Genomic DNA, 17,364 nt, shown 5'->3' on the forward strand with positions numbered 1-17,364 from the left:
GTACTTGATTACAGCTAACTTATTAAAACATATTGTCCAAATGTATAGCAAAAGTCTTTTTTATATCATAACTGAGAACATCATTCAAAAAAATAACTCCATGCACTTAAAAGGATGTTGTGAAATAGTTAACTGTCTCAAAAAGTTTTAACTTCTCCATCACCCTGAAGACTCCTGTCTAAGACTAGCTGATTCACATTTATCAAATACAGCCTGTAAGCCCCACCCTCTCTGGTTAAGGCTAGTATTATAAATATCCAGTTAATGGCGTTAAATTAGAAATAGTTTGACCTCTGCTAATACCTTCCTCTAGAAATCGAGCTCCCATCAGAGGAGAAAGTGTTTCAACTGACCCTCAACGTCCATCTTCTAGCAAAAGTAAAGGGAATGAAGAAATGAGTAATCTATTCATTTCTAACCCACCAGTTACAGCTTTCTCACTTTGGGTTTAATGGCGAAAATGAAGATGGCTTCATATCCTTGGTAGTTTCAGGTCTGGTTCGGCCAGGACAGACATCTCAATGAAGATGAGAGCTGAGTGCCCAGAGCGCAGCTTCACGAGTCAGTGCGTGTTTTCTGTGGCTGGCACTGACCAGCTCTGCCCGGGGACCAGAGAGCAGGGGTCTTTTCTCCTGCGCAGCATCAGCCCTCCCAGGCATCAGGCCCTGGAGTAAGGATGCATCTGGCAGGTCCAGTGCCACTTCCTGAGGACGGTAGGAATCACCTCAGCCTCCACAGCAGCCTGACTCTGCGCTGTTACCTGCCATGAGTCAACTCATTCGTGTCGGACAAACAACACGAGATGACTTGGGTGGGAAACATCAAAGAATAGATGAATCCACAGCCAAATGACCAGGGTCCTTGAAACTCTCTGACTGCATCTTCTAAAAACTACGAGACAACCTTCTCTTCCCCTAGAATCAGTGAAAATAATGAATCCTCACTAAAAAGGATAGTTTTCATTTACTTCCAGGTGTGGCCATTGGTTTGAGGTAGTCCTCCATTTAATCCGTTACTCCTTCATTGCCCAAATATTTGACTGCATACTTGACTGTGTGCTGGTTGCTGTGTAGGACGTGAGGGCTGCAAAGATGAATGAGAGACACGATTCCTGTCCTCAGGGAACTCACGGAAGGGAAAGGCCTCCAATCAGCCCAAGGCTGGAGGTGGGCAGGGCCAGACTGAGCAGCCGTGGCCCGCTGATCCCAGAACCATAGGAAGCCTTCAAGGCCCCGGTGAGGCTGCATTGTTTAAAGGACCAGGGAGTCTCATGGGCTGAATCAAAGGCGCTCAACTGCTTACGTGGGCGAAACTGCCAGGTCTAACTGAATTTCCTCTTCTGTGCCCCTTATTTCCTTCTCTCTTAAAAATCCTCCGATGGGAGGTACGACTAAAAGGATTGGAAGGAAATGCTATTTATAAGAGGCATGTAATAATGTCTGGCGATGTTTTTAAAACATTGGTGACGCTTTTTCTGACCATGTCTACATGGCTGACCAGTTACATGATTTGGGTGCTTCAGGCCAAATCTCACTGGAGACTGCGTTCCTGCTTATTCATGTTCTTGGAGGTTTTGTCTGTTTGGCTGTTTAGTGGCAACCCAGCTTTTAAAGCCTTTTAGGACTCTTGCATCCTATAAAGCGTAATGTATTTTTGTCCAAAGCATTATTGAAAGAGTGCATACGCCTCGGTGTAAACATTGGGATGATACTTAACTCATTTGGTGGGTGTGTGGGTCTTTATGTGTGTGCTCATTACTTCTTCCGAGGCTGCTGGGTTTTCCAATGAACTTGCCCCGGGGGGCTTTTATGGATGGACGTGGAAGCTTTACTTTTTTCCTTTCCAATAGAAGCACGTGTATGCGTGTGTGTCCCTATACCGACACGTATACAGATGATAATGGCTGTTGGCCTGTTCTCTGCAAAACTGGGAAGAATTGTTCTTCCTTTGAATGGCAGCTGTTGTACAGTAAATTCCACAGCTGGAACCAGAAAGTGGACGACCTCATTAGTACGACAACCACAAAGTAACCACAAAGTTGGTTTTGATTAGATGCCTCCTTCTCCCCCTTCCTCTCTCTTTTCTTGAAGCCAGTTTCTGAAATTTTGGGGCCCTCATGTTACAGCGTGGACTGTTGCCTGGCTTCACGTCCGGTACTGGTTTCATGAGCAAGAACTAGGAGAGATGGGACACTGAAAGGGAAATAGCATCATTGGATTCGTCAGCCTATAGAAAACTGGGTTAATTGCAACATGAAGTTTTTTTTTTTTTCTCTTTTATCTAAGTATAGTTAATTTACAGTGTTGTGTTAGTTTCAAGTATACAGCAAAGTGATTCAGTTACACATTTGTGTATATATATTCTTTTTCAGATTCTTTTCCATTATAGGTTATTACAAGATATTGAGTATAGTTCCCTGTGTTATGTAGTAGGTCCTTGTTTACCTCTTTTATATATAGTGGGGTGTACATGTTAATCCTAAACTCCTAATTTATCTCTCCCCTGCCCCCTTCCTGCTATCCCCTTTGGCAACCAGAAGTTTGTTCTCTATGCCTATAAGTCTGTTTCTGTTTCATAGATAAGTTCATTTGTGTCAGCATATTTTATATTCCACATATAAGTGATATCAGATGATATTTGTCTTTCTCTGACTTCCTTCACTTAGTATGATAATCTGTAGGTCCATCCATGTTGCTGCAAATGGTATTATTTCATTCTTTTTCATTGCTGAGTAGTATTCCGTTGTGTATATATACCACATATTCTTTACTTATTCGTTTGTTGATGGACATTTAGACTGCAGCATGAAGTTTCTTAATCCCAATGCCCGACCTGAAGAAATACATTATAAAAGCATCACATGAGTTTCTTTTAAGGAAGTCTTAAAAATTCACATCTGAAGAAAACTGACCACCTAGGGCAGTTGAAAAAAAGTGTGTTTATAGGTCATTAGCATTGATTTTACATTTAAAACATTTCCTAAGAATCTATAGCTGCCACATACTCTTCACTCCTCTTCACTTTGGGTAAGAGATGGTGCCTTTGTGACTCAGGCCTTCCTGTGACCACCCATGTCAGGGCTCTGCTCTGGTTTAATTTTCTCATCCATCTCAGGCCAGCCCAGCTCCGTGCCTCGTCCTCCAGGTCAGGGAGGGGTCCTGGAGATGAACCTGGAAACTGATGATGAGCATTTCGGCTGAGTTCCCGGCAACCTCCCTCATCCTTCCCCACATTAGCACAGAGGAACCCCAGCACTGAGACTCAGTGGAAGGAGATGTTCCATGCAGCTCTAAGGAAAAACTATGATTTTTTTTTTTTTTTTTTTTAGAAAATGGGTAAATGCCATGTGGATTGACGTCATTAAACAATAAAACAGAAACTTTTACCTGTAAGCATGCGGTGGCTGGGTGATCCAACCTCTCGCCATCTTTCTTATAGTTCCAATTTTTTTTTTCTTTTTTGGCCATGCCGAACGGCATGTGGGATCTTAGTTCCCTGACCAGGGATGGAACCCGTGCCCCCTGCAGTGGAAGCATAGAGTCCTAACTGCTGGACCGCCAGGGAATTACCCCGAGTTTTTTAAATTCACTTTTACTTAGAAACAGATCTCTTCAATATTGTAATTGGCTCTATCTGCCCTCCCAATATGAAGGACTACAGCAGCCCGCATCATGCTGCTTTATTTATTGTACTGGTATTAAGTTATCCAGCCCATCCCCCATCCTCTTACCCTCCACCATATGCAGAGTTCCTGAAGTGTTTTTAAAATACATTACAGGTTTGTCTCGCATGCTATTTTAATTGGTTTTTATCTTTTTGACTTGAATATTAATAACTTTGAAATGCCTATATGTATAGTAGGGTTGAATACATCTTAACAAATGATCTTCTACAGTATGAACTTTTAGTGTCCCCCACTAATATAGCATTTCTATAATTAAATGTGAACTTACAGATTGATCTGAGAGGTTCTGTACAAATGTTGACTCACATCACTTCCTTGGTGTGAAAAAAATAATGTTTGTTGTGAAAGTCAAACATGATTATGGATCTCAAAGTTGTATGTATTGATTATAATTAATATGTAACTTTCCAGTTACAAATAATTATTTTATTCTTTGGATATATAAAAGGGATCTGTAGAAAGTACTCAGCTAAAACTTGTTGAATTAATGAATGAGTGTGTGGATTTTACGATATTTATTTTTTATTTAAAACAATATTTTTATTGAAGTATATTTGATTTACAATGTGTTAATTACTGCTGTATAGCAAATTGATTCAGTTATTCAGTTAAACATACTATGATATTTATTTTAGTTGTTTAACATCCTGTCTTTCTACTTACACCCCAGATTTCAACCAGATTACACATAGTTGTTGAGATTCCCAGACAGAAGAGTTCCAGATAAGGGAGGGGTTACTGGGCTATTTACTGCAATATTCAGAAATAAGACCCGGTTTGCAAAATTTGACCCCAGTTTGAAAAGTGTATTGACAAAACGTTACTTCAGATTTGTGATGGAGAATAAATACATCAAAGCTTTCTTAACGATTCAGACTTTAGGAATTTTAACATTAAATTTTTGGAAAATAGAAGAAATAGTTCCCACTCAGACAGCGATTTGCTGATCACTTTTAACTCAGCTCGGAGCAAAGAATAAAAGGGAAATTGACCTCAGTAGTTATCCTTATTTAGAGTTCTGTCCCCAAGTCACTGCCTACCATGTAATGAGTGCTCCTTTAAGGTATTTTATAAAACTAAGACTTCAGTAGCCATAAATCGGTTTTGATGGGTAAAGATTATACTTGGTGGATGAGAACACCATACACACTATAGTCAGGGTTCGAAAATCCACATTTTTCTCATTTTCTGCTTTTTAGAAAAATACAGGACAGATTAACATTTGAATTAATTTATTCTGGCTTTCTTTTTTCTTTTATAATTTTTCAAAAATTTTATTGGAGTATAGTTGATTTACAATGTTGTTAGTTTCAGGTGTACAGCACAGTGATTCAGTTATACATGTACATATATTCATTCATTTTCAGATTTTTTTCCCATATAGGTTATTGCAGACTATTCTAACTGTTGTCCTAGAAGACTGTTTCTCAAAGTGTTTTGTGAGGAACACTAGTCTCTAAAAGCTCCTCCAAATGTTGCTACAAACCATATCTGGGGTGGGACATTTGGAACACACATTCAAGTATTAAACAGTTCCAGGGAACCCCGGGGCTGTATTCCTCAGACTTTATCACCTTGGCACTTCTTTTGCCTTTCCTCCCTAACACTTACTTTTGGGTGACTGTGTTAGCACATTGCTTGGGAAGATCTGGGCCATCTGACACTTTCTAGTGATCTTATCGATTAAATATAGATTAACAGTTGCAAGTCACATTCTTATAAATGTGTGTTTTTAATTATCCCATCTCTCATGCAGTCATCTAGAAGTAAATGCTATAAAAATTTTTTTAATTATACTTGATTAAATGTTGAGTGAAGAGAATTCAAAAATCAGAACATAAACTTAATTGCTCTTCAATTGATCCAGAGGAAAGAACAGGGTGAGCAGAAATGTAAAGGCTTTGAGGTCATAAAGCTCAGGTGGACCACGTTTTAGACTAGACTGTGTCCTTCTTGAGAGGAGACAGAAGCGATGTATAAAATTTTTCAACAATGTCAATACTTTGTATTTCTAGGAAATTATGGAACGAATACATGAACTGTTTAGGAAGATTTTTTTTCAGGGCTTCTAAAAATAGAATTTACTTTTCAAAAAAAATTCCGACCTCTGTAACCAGCAGTCTGTCCTCAGCTGCTGAAGTTCTATAAAAATACACAGATCTAGTTACTACCTTTGTACTGTTTTATAAACACGTTGTCAAATTGCTTTTCTTTGAAGTGACTGTTCTGAGTTCGGTAGGCAGAATAATGGCCCCCAAAGATGTCCACATCTTATTCCCCGGAACCTGTGAATATATCACCTTACAGGGCAAAAAGAATTGTGTAGCTGTGATTCAGTTAAGAGTTTTTGTTTGCTTGTTTGTTTGTTTTTTAATAGTCTTCATAGCAGCTTTATGTGTAATAGTAAACCACAACAACCTGAGACAAAAGAGCGTGCATAGAACATATAAGGAGCGTACATAGCAAGCATGCTATACTTAGACTCTAAGATACTATTCAGCAATGAAATGATTGGAACTCAACTAAACGCAGCAACATGAAAAGATATCACAAACACAATTTTGACCAAAGAAGCTGGACACCAAAGGTTACCTCCAAAGGTTACCACGTAGACTTTAACACATCTGAGCTTACAGTGTGTGGACCAGTTTTCCCCAGTTTTGAACTTGCCAGTGGAATCATGCAGTAGGTAAAATCGTTGGTGTCCAGTTAAGGGCTTTGAGATGAGGAGATGATCAGGTGGCCCTAGTATAATCACAAGGGTCCTTATAAAATGGAAGCAGGAGGGTGTCGGAGTTACAGGGAATCAGAGGAGGAGGTCGGGGTGAGGTGGGACCCTGAGCCGCGGATGGAAGCAGCCTCTAGAAGCGGGAAGAGGCCAGGTGCCAGGGATTTCCAGAGAAACGCAGTCCTGCCCACCCATCTGAGAATTCTGACCTCTGGAGCTATAAGATGGCAAGCGTGTTTTGTTTTGAAACAACTAAGTTAGTGGTGATGTGTTGCAGCAGCAGCAAGAAACTCATTCCTAATGGGGGTGGTTCGGTCACTCACTGACTCATCTCGAGGGGCTGTCCCATGCCAGGCAGTGTTCCGGGCACCAGGGGTCAGTGGGGGACAAGGCAGACCAGAGCCCAGATCCCCTAGACCTTCCATTGCAGAGGGAGGGAGAGAATATGGTTTCAGAGATTCTCATCCTGCAGTGAGAATACAAGTGTCAAACAACAGAGCATCATGGGGTGAGGAGCTGCAGAGGGGGCTTGTTTTGATGGGGGCCTCGGGCTCCGGAGGCCCCTGTGTCTGAGGAGGTGACATTTAAGCTGGAATCTGAGTGACCAAAAGGAAGCAGCTAGGCTGGCCTCTGGAAAGACACAGCAAGTACCGGGATGCAGAGCTTAGGAAGACAGCTCACTTGGGGTCAGAGAGCCGGGGGTGGTGGTCCCCATCCCCTGGCCACCCCCCCGCCCCCGCACTGGTGGGAAGTCCTCGGAGGTTCTTTGCATGCTCCTGGGAGGACGGCATTGTGTTCTGTTCTATTTGACATCACCTGCGGTACCTGGTCATCCCCCATCCTCTGCTTCTTCCTTACACAACTGCGTGGACAGCCCCGCAGGCTGTCGGCCTGACTCTCCAGTCCCTTCACCGACGCTGTGACAGAGCCAAAAACATCAACTTCTGTCATCAAATCCTAAATAGGCTTTGTAATCCGGAGCAAGCAGCCTTCCTTCCAGGAGCTGATGGCAGTGCCCGCTCTTGTGGGGTGACACGAGGTCTTCCCCTGTGTCCACTGTTGCCCAGCTCTTTGCACGCAGAGGAGAGAGGGTTTCCCTTAGCAGTCCCTCCTTATGGATAATCAGGGACTGCTAAAAATCGCTGGTCCATCCTGTATGTTCTCATATCCTTTGGAATCTAATAGTTGACATGGATTTTAGGGAAGGTTTATTCCTGTCCCCTGGTTTGACCAGCGAAAACGCAGCCCCAAAAGGGGATGTTACCCACATGGGTTGAAAGCTGTCGCAGCCTCTCCTGCATCTGAGGTCAGAGACTTTGCACCTGGGGACAGGGGCTGCAGTACCAATGCTGGTCCTTCCTTTTGTCTTCTACATATTTTTAAAAGTAAAAATCGACCTACTCTGTCTGGCTATTAACATTTGTAAATTGCATTACATACAAAACTGAGGGCATTTTCTGCCTTGTGAAACGTTTTCTCGAATGGTCTGGATTCTTAATTGGGTCCTGACTTTTTTGAGCCTCCCAATATTGGGCCCCCCAGGATGGGAGGTGTACATGACCCACGAGGCCCCCTTCCCAAGCCCACCTACTCGTTCAAGCTCATGAAATTCAGGAAAGAGGCATGGAGGTTTGTGCAAAGTCCATATCACATTATAAATATGTGTGTAGTGGGGTCTTTTAGTTTTCCTTTGTTTTTTTAATGAACAGAATGAGGTAGTTACACTTAGTAATACCCATTCACCAAAAGGAAAGGAGGGGGGTGGGTGGGTTAAATCATTGTGTTTTTTGATGAATGGCTTGTACACCAAAAAATAAATTGGACAAACTGGCATAGAGCTCAGTGAACATGAAATCAGCTATTAGAAGAAAGCTTGTGAACAAATTCTGAGGCAGATATGCATCTTTTGATTAATGCCCTATCAATCATCCACACAGCTACCTTAGCTAAGTCTCGCTGTAATCATTCATGGTTGCTTTCCGAAACACTGGCAGAAACCATAGCGCTGCAGAAACAGGATATTATTACTGATTTCTCCCTAACTTACTGTGAACAATGACTGTTTTCACCAGGTTTCTGCTCTCCTTTATTAAAGAAATACAATACAGAATGAAAGGAGAGTTCCTCCAAGCCCCTTGAAATTCTCCTAGGGTATTCTTAATGATATTCAGTCTTAAATGGGCAAGCTATTGTAATGCAAGGTTCTCCGTAGGAATAATAGTAATGTAATCCCATTGAAACCACCTTTTTATGGATTGTAGTCAAATGGGCAAAACGTGGAGTCACATTAATGAAGGGAGTATATCTTCGGCGTTATTACTTAAAGTTGTTGAAATGGTTTGAATTTTGTTATTGTAATTATTATAGTCTCAGTTAATGCGCTTAACAGCAATAGTAATTAACCCACCAGATTGGAAAATTTGCATGACTTCTACCTTTGACTTTGCAAGAAACCTTGATTCTTTCCGGGCCGTACACAGCAGGATGGAGAGAATACCTACGTATCTATATATATTTTTCCCACTGAGTATTTTTTAAGGAAGACATTTTCACAAATGCCATTACAGTGTTTCATGCATTTTTTTAAGCCATCGGCAAATTCCTCGAGAGCACTTCATTCTTTTAAGGGGATTGGATTCCTAAACTATGGTGGTGCAGAGAACGATTTGGCACTGCCTACTAGTGCAGAAATCTTTAGGTGATGGTGTGACTTCCTCAGAACTTCCTGTAGCCTGGGAAATACTCTGGCATAATGAAGTGGTGGCAGGCATTAGCATGTATAATGGGCGTTAATAGGCATTTAATGCTCCTTAGCTGGAAGAGGGAGCAGATGCTTTCCCATTGGAATATTCCTCAATCGAAGCCCATTGATCACTGATTTCAGCCAGGAGAGGTTAATCCATCAGCTTCTGTAACCAGACGGCACTGATGGAAATTCTTTAGGTGGCATTCAGGATGAACCAAGCTTTCCATCTTTACAAACAAATGAGTGATATGACAAGCATGGTGTTCAAAACACATTTAACCAATTGATTTTCTTTCCTCTTGTAATAAGATCTGGAGACATATGAAAGCGTGCAGCGTGAACATAGATGAAAAGAATTGCTCCGTGCACGGGAACATATGGGATGGGGAGCTGAGAATAGTACTATAAAGCATGTAGTCACCCATTCTCTTTGTTATATAAAGTTTGTTATTGCAATAAATAGTTGTTATTGAGCCGATGCCTTTTGCTTCCGTTCTGCTGAATTTTATCTCAGGTCTGCGTGTCTGTGCCAACGCCCACGCGTGTCCTGTCTAAGCCCTCAGCTTTCTCTAGGAAGTTTTGAGATGTTCGTCAGTCATTTTTACCTTCTAATTTAAATGCACAGCCCTGATGCGATTTGGGGACAAAAAACTAGGTATAAAGGTGCGCTGGTCTCTGTGTCCCGTGTAAATGATGGTTTTCCCTTTATTTCCCACCCGCAGCCCTGCCCTGAGCTTCACCTACCCTTCTGCACCCGTGTCTCTCCATATGCATCAGCAGATCTTAAGCCGACAGCAGAGCTTAGGCTCGGCCTTTGGACACAGCCCTCCGCTCATCCACCCTGCCCCAACCTTCCCGACACAGAGGCCTATTCCCGGGATCCCTACGGTCCTCAACCCTGTCCAGGTCACCTCCGGCCCTTCCGAGTCCTCACAGGTGAGAGAGACAGCTCGATGACCTGGTCTGTCTTGGGAATCATAGAGGAAAGCCACGGGGCCACATCAGCCATGAATATGCGCAGGCCAGTGGCATCCTCACCGCTTCCGTACTGCAGCCTGTGGACCCAACCCAGGGCTGTCATCTTCAGATTTTGTGCCGTGTGTATGCTCCTCAAGAAACGAGAGCTTCTTCCACTAGAGTCATTTTATCCTCGGTGGAAAAGCAGGCTGCTTGATCGGGCTTCCCTCTGACCCTGGGCTGTCTATAGCCTGTTCAGTAAAAATACATCCCATGAGTGGGTTGCTGGCATTCGGTCCCTTTCCCCTGCACTATTAGAGTTCGTTAAAGCCTGGATCCCAGCTCTTTTCCTCTAGCGTTAAAAAGCCCCGGGGAGTTGCTACTTATGAGTTAAAAACAAAGAGCTGTCTCATGAATGTATATCCTGGCTTTAAAAAAAAATGTATTGGAGTATGATTGATTTACAGTGTTGTGTTACTTTCTGCTGTACAGCAGAGTGAATCCGTTATACACATATATATCCACTCTTTTTTAGATTCTTTTCCCATGTAGGTCATTACAGAGTATTGAGTAGAGTTCCCTGTGCTATACAGTAGGTTCTTATCAGTTATCTATTTTATATATAATAGTGTGTATATGTCAGTCCCAATCTCCCCTTTATCCCTCCTTCCCCCTCTTCCCCCCTGGTAACTATAAGATTGTTTTCTACATCTGTAGCTCTATTTCTGTTTTGTACATAAGTTCATTTGTACCATTTTTTCAGTATATCCTGGCTTTGAACACATTTTCTGAACTCTGCTACCTGGAAATAGGAGCCATATCTGTCATCATTCTAGTGCCAAAGAAGCTTGCTGTTCTCGACTTGTGTGTTTTAGCTATGGGCCTGCTCATTGATCAGAACTTAATTTTTGTCTCTGTCCCCGCCAATGTGACCCGCAGAACAAGCCCACGAGTGAGTCCGCTGTGAGCAGCACCGGCGACCTGGTACATAACAAACGCTCCAAGATCAAACCCGATGAAGACCTCCCCAGCCCGGGGCCTCGGGGCCAGCAGGTGAGGGAGGCGCCCGGCTCTGGCTCCCTCCAGCCTGGCGTCTTTTCACAGCACTGGCTTGTCTACTGCGTTCTTGGCCTTGGGCGTAGCCACACATTTAACAAAAGGCCAGGGCTGGAGTACAACTAGGTTTGTTTCTCCAGCTCAGAAGCAGACACACAAAAATGCAGGCAGGTTTGTGGGGTATAAACTGGCGTAAGTGAGTGGATGCATTTATTGTTGACCAGGGATGTGAACAGGCTTCAGTCCTTGGCCTTGATCTTGGGCCTGAATTACAAGCTCCTGGCTCTCAGCCTGAGCTGGGCAGACCAGGGATGTTCCTTATAATGATCAAGTTCTTACTTGTTCTTATTTTGCCACTTCCTACTGGCCAGGAGACCCTGCACAGCCAGGAGGGATCCAGCGACAACTAACCTAACCTAAGGCTACTTAGATTCTTGTTCTTTACCCGAAGTCCTGAAAGGACAGGTTTAAAAATTCCAATCTTGTCTCTGCTGTTACTTAGATCCTGAGCCTCAATTTTAAAAATGTGTAGATTCGGACTTCCCTGCTGGTGCAGTGGTTAAGAATCCACCTGCCAATGCAGGGGACACGGGTCCAATCCCTGGACCGGGAAGATCCCACATGCCGCGGAGCAACTAAGCCCGTGTGCCACAACTACTGAGCCCGCATGCCACAGCTACAGAAGCCCGGGCACCTAGAGCCTGTGCTCTGCAACAAGAGAAGCCAACGCAATAAGAAGCCCGCACACCGCAACGAAGAGTATCCCCCACTCGCCACAACTAGAGAAGCCCACGTGCAGCAACAAAGACCCAATGCAGCCATAAATAAATTAATTAATTAAAAAAAAAGAATGTGTAGATTCTGCTCATAATCCTAACTTGTAGGTTCCCTGGGCCTGACATGGAGCTCAATGAGTATAATTCCCAGAGATAGGGGTTGGACGAGAGTCTGGATGTCCACAGAATCTGGACCTTGCAATGTTCAGGCTGCTTCAGCCCAAACCTGAGAGTGCTGAAGCCCACGTTTCCTTTTTAGGGAGCACTTGGAAGATGGAATGAATGGGTGTCATGGACTCTGAGAGCCATCCTTCTTCTTGCATATTGCTGGTTATGCCTAAACACTTGTGTACAGCTTTTGCCATCTAACCCCAGATTAGATCCCGAATTTAGACACCTAATCATCTCCCAGAATTCTGGAAATTCTTTGTCTTTTCATTTCTGCAAAGCTGCCTTAGAAGACTAGAAAAGACTTTACCGCCAAGCTTTAGATGCTGTGGTTCTTGGGCAGGGAGTGTATGCTTGGAGACCAGAAGGTGAGCCCAGAAGACATCATCCCTGTAAAAATCAGTGCCTCTCACAGCCTCCAATGGCAGGGAGAACAGAATTAGAATTAGCAGTAAACCATTTCCCTGGATTCCAAAATAGGAGAATAAACAAATAAATATGCTGAAAAGAATTTAACCGAAAGAGCAGTCTTTTGGATAAAGACCACATCACCTAGTTTAATTGCTTTTCTTAAGAGATGACATCTTAGGTTGTTCTCACCTTGGTGTTCAGGACAGCAAAGTTTGGCCTCAATATCTTACCGACATTCTGGTTTGGACCATTGTCTTTAATCACAAGTTAACAACCTTCAAAGATGTATTAAGTAAATCTGAAAAAAATGCACACAAATGATTCCATCTTTGGTTTCTTCAATTCACAAAACCGAGTTGATAGACTTGGGCTCTATTTTATTTCCCCCCCAAAAAATTGCATCCGGAGGAAGACAAGCCTACATCAGGTTTTTCATTTCTCTTCTTTTTTTTTTTCTTTTTAAACTTTTTATTCTATATTGGAGTATAGTTGATGAACAATGTTGTGATAGCTTCAGGTGTCCAGCAAAGTGATTCATTTACACATTTTCCCCTTTAGGTTGTTACATAATAGTGAGCAGAGCTCCCTTTTTCTTCCCTCTGCCTTCCCATTGTGTCTGATTTTGTCCCTCTTTCTCCTCCCTTCCCCACCCCTGCCTTTCAGGAACAGCCTGAAGGGACAACCCTGGTGAAGGAGGAAGGGGACAAAGATGAAAGCAAACAGGAGCCTGAAGTCATCTACGAGACAAACTGCCACTGGGAAGGCTGTTCTCGGGAGTTCGACACCCAGGAGCAGCTGGTGCATGTGAGTGAAGGGGGCCGGGAAGGGGGCTTTACAGCTATGTGACCTTTCCTGCGGGGTCAGCTCCCCTGACCCCATGCTGAGTCAAGTTTCTCAGCTAGCAGCCTAGCAAACTGGAGGGGGCTTTATGACTTTCTGAGAATAAAGAAAACTCTGAGCCACGGTGCTTGACCTGTTCAGTCAGCTAAAGCTTAGTGTAAAATTCAATAAAGTCTTCAAGAGAGAGTGTAATGACTCTGATCCCATAAGCGAGAAAACACTATTTTGAGTTAGCGACTTTGATGGTTATTGAGTAATAGTAAGCTGGACATGAATTATTATTAACCTTTTAACCAAGTTTGATTTTAACCAAGACCCAGTAACAATCGAAAAAAATCATGGAGGTGGGGGAAGTCCTTTTTCTCCCTCCTCCCTTCCTCTCCCCGACCCTCACCAGCTAAGGAGTCTCCCATGATTTTAGGCGGCAGTTGCTACTTGCTATGAGAAGTGGGTAATGGTTTGCGATAAGCCATTAGCACAATTTCTTGACTTGAAGCCAATCCTTGCGGGCCTCACAGTTCCATGGAAAAAGCAATATATATTTTAAAATGTGTCTAATGATGTATATTTTTGAAAACTGCAATGTGGTCCGACTGAGAACCTCACCTCGCCTTCCCACACCGGATTCCAAAGTCTTTCCCTTGCTCCCTTGCCAGCTATTTCAAATAATGCAGGGTACCCCCATCTACATACCTGATTAGCCCTGTTTCCTTGGCTCGTGCTTCATCTTTGTTTGGTACTTTCTCCAGCCAGTAGAGTCTCCCTGGCACATGGGACCGGGGGCAGCTGAGATGGAAGGGCATTCGCATAATCAAGGATGAACCGATGTCAAAGCACAGGGTTGCATTAAGGCATTAAGGATGGTTTGCTATGTGTAGCCCTTTCATAAGCTTTAAATACCACAGCAAATCTGACAGAGTAACTTCCTTGTGACCCGCCCCCGCCCCATCACCTACACACACCATACACACCCCCATTCCATTCTCTTTACTTTTACAGTCACTTTTTATTTTTAGATGATCCGTATCGCTTGATAACCCTCCTCCGTTTAAACACTAAGATTATACAATTCCTATTTGTTCTTAACCTCTTAATATATGCCACATGCTGCAGTTACATTATAGTGTCAAATATATGGTTTGCCAGGTTTTGAGATCCATCATATACAGAATGTTTTGAAGGCTTAACATGACCTCAGGGTTTCCCCCCCATTTCTTTTTTGATCATGTCTCCTTGTAATAGTATAGAGAGAATTCTAGATTTCTCTGCACAGCAAGAAACTAGAAAGTCAAATGTTTTTAATTAAGGTATATTTCCAGATTTTTCCATGAACTTAATTTGATTCTTTCTCTTTAATTTGATGCAAGTGTTATTTTTAAGCTAAGCCTGACTTAATAGCCTTTTATTCTTGCTGATTGTTTTAATGGAAACCACAGACATTGTAACACTAAAGGGAAAAAAAAAAGCTTGGAATTTTTCTTTTAATGTGGGGAAATAAACCCAAAGAGGAGAGAATGCCAAGAATACCCTCAGTGATAGAGTGAGTGAACATCGTACATGAGAAGAACTGGTTGTACAAAACCTGCCGTCATAAATGAGATGCTGCTAGGCAGTGCTGCTTGCCTTTTACAACATCCTTCTGAGAGAGGACACGGTCTCATGGTGCCTTTTCTGTGGATAAGTCATTGGAGTTTCCAAGGAGTGCTGTGATTTTTGTTCAGCTATTATCAAATGAGGAAGGAAATTCTAAGTCTACATTTAAAAGAAATTGTGTTCCTCATCAGAGGCCAGTTTTGAGATAACATTTTTGGGGGTTGTGGTTATACCTTCACATTTTCCCTGCCTTATATGTCACATGAAAGCTTTTAAAAGACAGTGGATATTGCAGGTATTTGTATTTAATCTCAGTGGCAAAAGGTTTTAGGTAGGGATGATGCTTTAATAGAGAGCTCTGAGTAGTTTTAAGGTAAGGCTGCTTAACCTGTCAACTAAATGGCCACCATGTTGTCTGTTTTATTATAAAAACTAGGAAATGAATTACATATACACTGGAATTTTTTTATTCCAAATTGGCAAGAAGAAATTCATGTCAGGATTAGGAGAAAATCCAATGTATTATCTTTATGATATTAATTTTAGTCTGAGATAAATTATATGAGTTAAGTAAACTTAGTTAAGTGAATTAAAAATTTTAACTTACAATAACATAAATAAAGATGCTGGTTTATATCGCTTATTCTCTACCTTTTTACTCATTACCTGACGTGTAGAAATTCCAAATTTGTACGTGTAAATTGATTTTACTTCGCATGACAGACATATAAGTGCCTTCCTACTCACGGTGAATCTGGTAGCTTCAGCAGTGGCCTGGTATATTATTTTTTGTAGACTGAATGAATAGCTAGTTGAAATCCACCTAATTACTTGGGTGACAGATGGAAAAAAGACCAGTGGCAAAAACCAGTTTTTTAAGGACGGAGGGAAGAATGAACTATTTGCATTCCTATGACTCTCCTTGGAGAGAGGACATTTTGTGAATTAGTTGAATTTTCATGCTACAGACAACCAAGAGGCAAGGTGTTAAACCATTCTGATGCTCTGCCTTATTTATAGCCATGACCCATTCTTTTTCCCCCTCTTACAGTTAATAGAAAGATTCATGATTCTTCATGGCTGTCTATCTAGTGTCTGACAGTCCCGACTGCCTGCGAAAGCAAGTCACTATCTATAATTGATATCCTCCCGTGGAATAGGGTGCTGGCTGCAATTGAAGGGCTTTGCTGAAAGCTCTTAAATCCTGACAAGTTCTCCCCTTGTTCTGGTTCAGTCGCTGAGCTGCACGGTTGGAATTCCAGAGTCATTTGAACTTGGTGCAGAAGGGAGACATGTGTTTCACATTAGCAAATCAGAATTGAAGGGGAGAATTAGGGACTCGGACGACTTTTCCCGCCAGGTAGTCTCATTTTCAGCGTAATGCACTCCGTGTTCTCTTGAAAAGATGACCCCATCCCATTACTGTCCGAACAGATGGGCTAAATATTGCCTTTGCCTTCTCTTCTCCTCTATTTCAAGCCCCTGTCTTTCTCCCGTAATGTGTTGATTCCAGGTTTGCTGTGGGGTCTTTATCACTGGGATGTTTAATTAATTTCTCTTCCCAGCAAGATAATTATAATTGGGCTTCATGACTCTCCAGCTAGTATTAAATTTGTCATAAATTTACTTCTATGCCCAGAAGCTAAGAAGACAGATGTATATTTTTGTTAGCTGGTTTTTTGTTGTACTTTGTCCTCTTCTTAGTAGCAGTTAAAATAAGAGAGTAAGAAGGATATAGAGTACAAAAATTAATTAAAGTACTTTCAATTAAGATGGAATTTATTATTGATTTGTCAGGATGCCAGCCCTTTCTCTTGCCTTGACAGCTGGAAAGCGCATAGTCTAACATCTCAAAATAATTTGAAAAGTCCACACTTCCCCTTCAATCCCAAATGAATTAGATTCTCCTTTTTGCTGTTGTGCATTATATATTCCTAAACGCACGACTCATATCTGATTCTGAAAGTCATAGAATATCGGTTCACCCAGTGTGGTTTCTGTTTTTGTTTTGTTTTGTTGGTTTAGCTTTTTTACTATGTAAAACAACTCAAATTCTGTCTGCTGGCCTTGCTTGTCACAGAGATGAGAAAGGTTTCCAAACCTTCCTGAGACCCATTTCCCTCTTGCATTAATTCTGTCCTGGAAGGCAGTTCCAGCTTTGGCTCTTGGATAATTGAAAAATGTCCAACCTGCATTGCCTGCAGCCCAAGTTAGTCTCAGGTTCTTTGCTTCTGAATGGCGTTGTGTGTACCACTGATGTTCTGAGAGGCTTTTTAAGAAGAGGAGAAAGGAATACATGTGAAGAAAGAGGAACGTGTACCTCAGTGTGGGTCACCACTGCCAGGCGTCTAGTTATGCTTGAAAACATCACTGCTGGTATCCGAAAGAATAAAAATAGTATAAT

The 17,364-nt window shown here is 42.2% G+C and overlaps 1 protein-coding gene across 1 annotated transcript in view; it reads left to right on the forward strand.

The window, feature by feature from the left end:
* GLI3 (GLI family zinc finger 3) overlaps positions 1-17,364 on the forward strand; it is a 283,127-nt gene that overhangs the window by 206,439 nt on the left and 59,324 nt on the right. Inside the window, exons 8-10 of the mRNA XM_061197565.1 lie at positions 9,882-10,095; positions 11,056-11,169; positions 13,191-13,331. Coding sequence (XP_061053548.1) covers positions 9,882-10,095; positions 11,056-11,169; positions 13,191-13,331 — 469 coding nt within the window. The remainder of the gene's footprint in view (positions 1-9,881; positions 10,096-11,055; positions 11,170-13,190; positions 13,332-17,364) is intronic.

Source organism: Eubalaena glacialis, chromosome 8, assembly GCF_028564815.1.
Source record: "Eubalaena glacialis isolate mEubGla1 chromosome 8, mEubGla1.1.hap2.+ XY, whole genome shotgun sequence".
In the NCBI taxonomy this organism is placed as follows: domain Eukaryota; kingdom Metazoa; phylum Chordata; class Mammalia; order Artiodactyla; family Balaenidae; genus Eubalaena; species Eubalaena glacialis.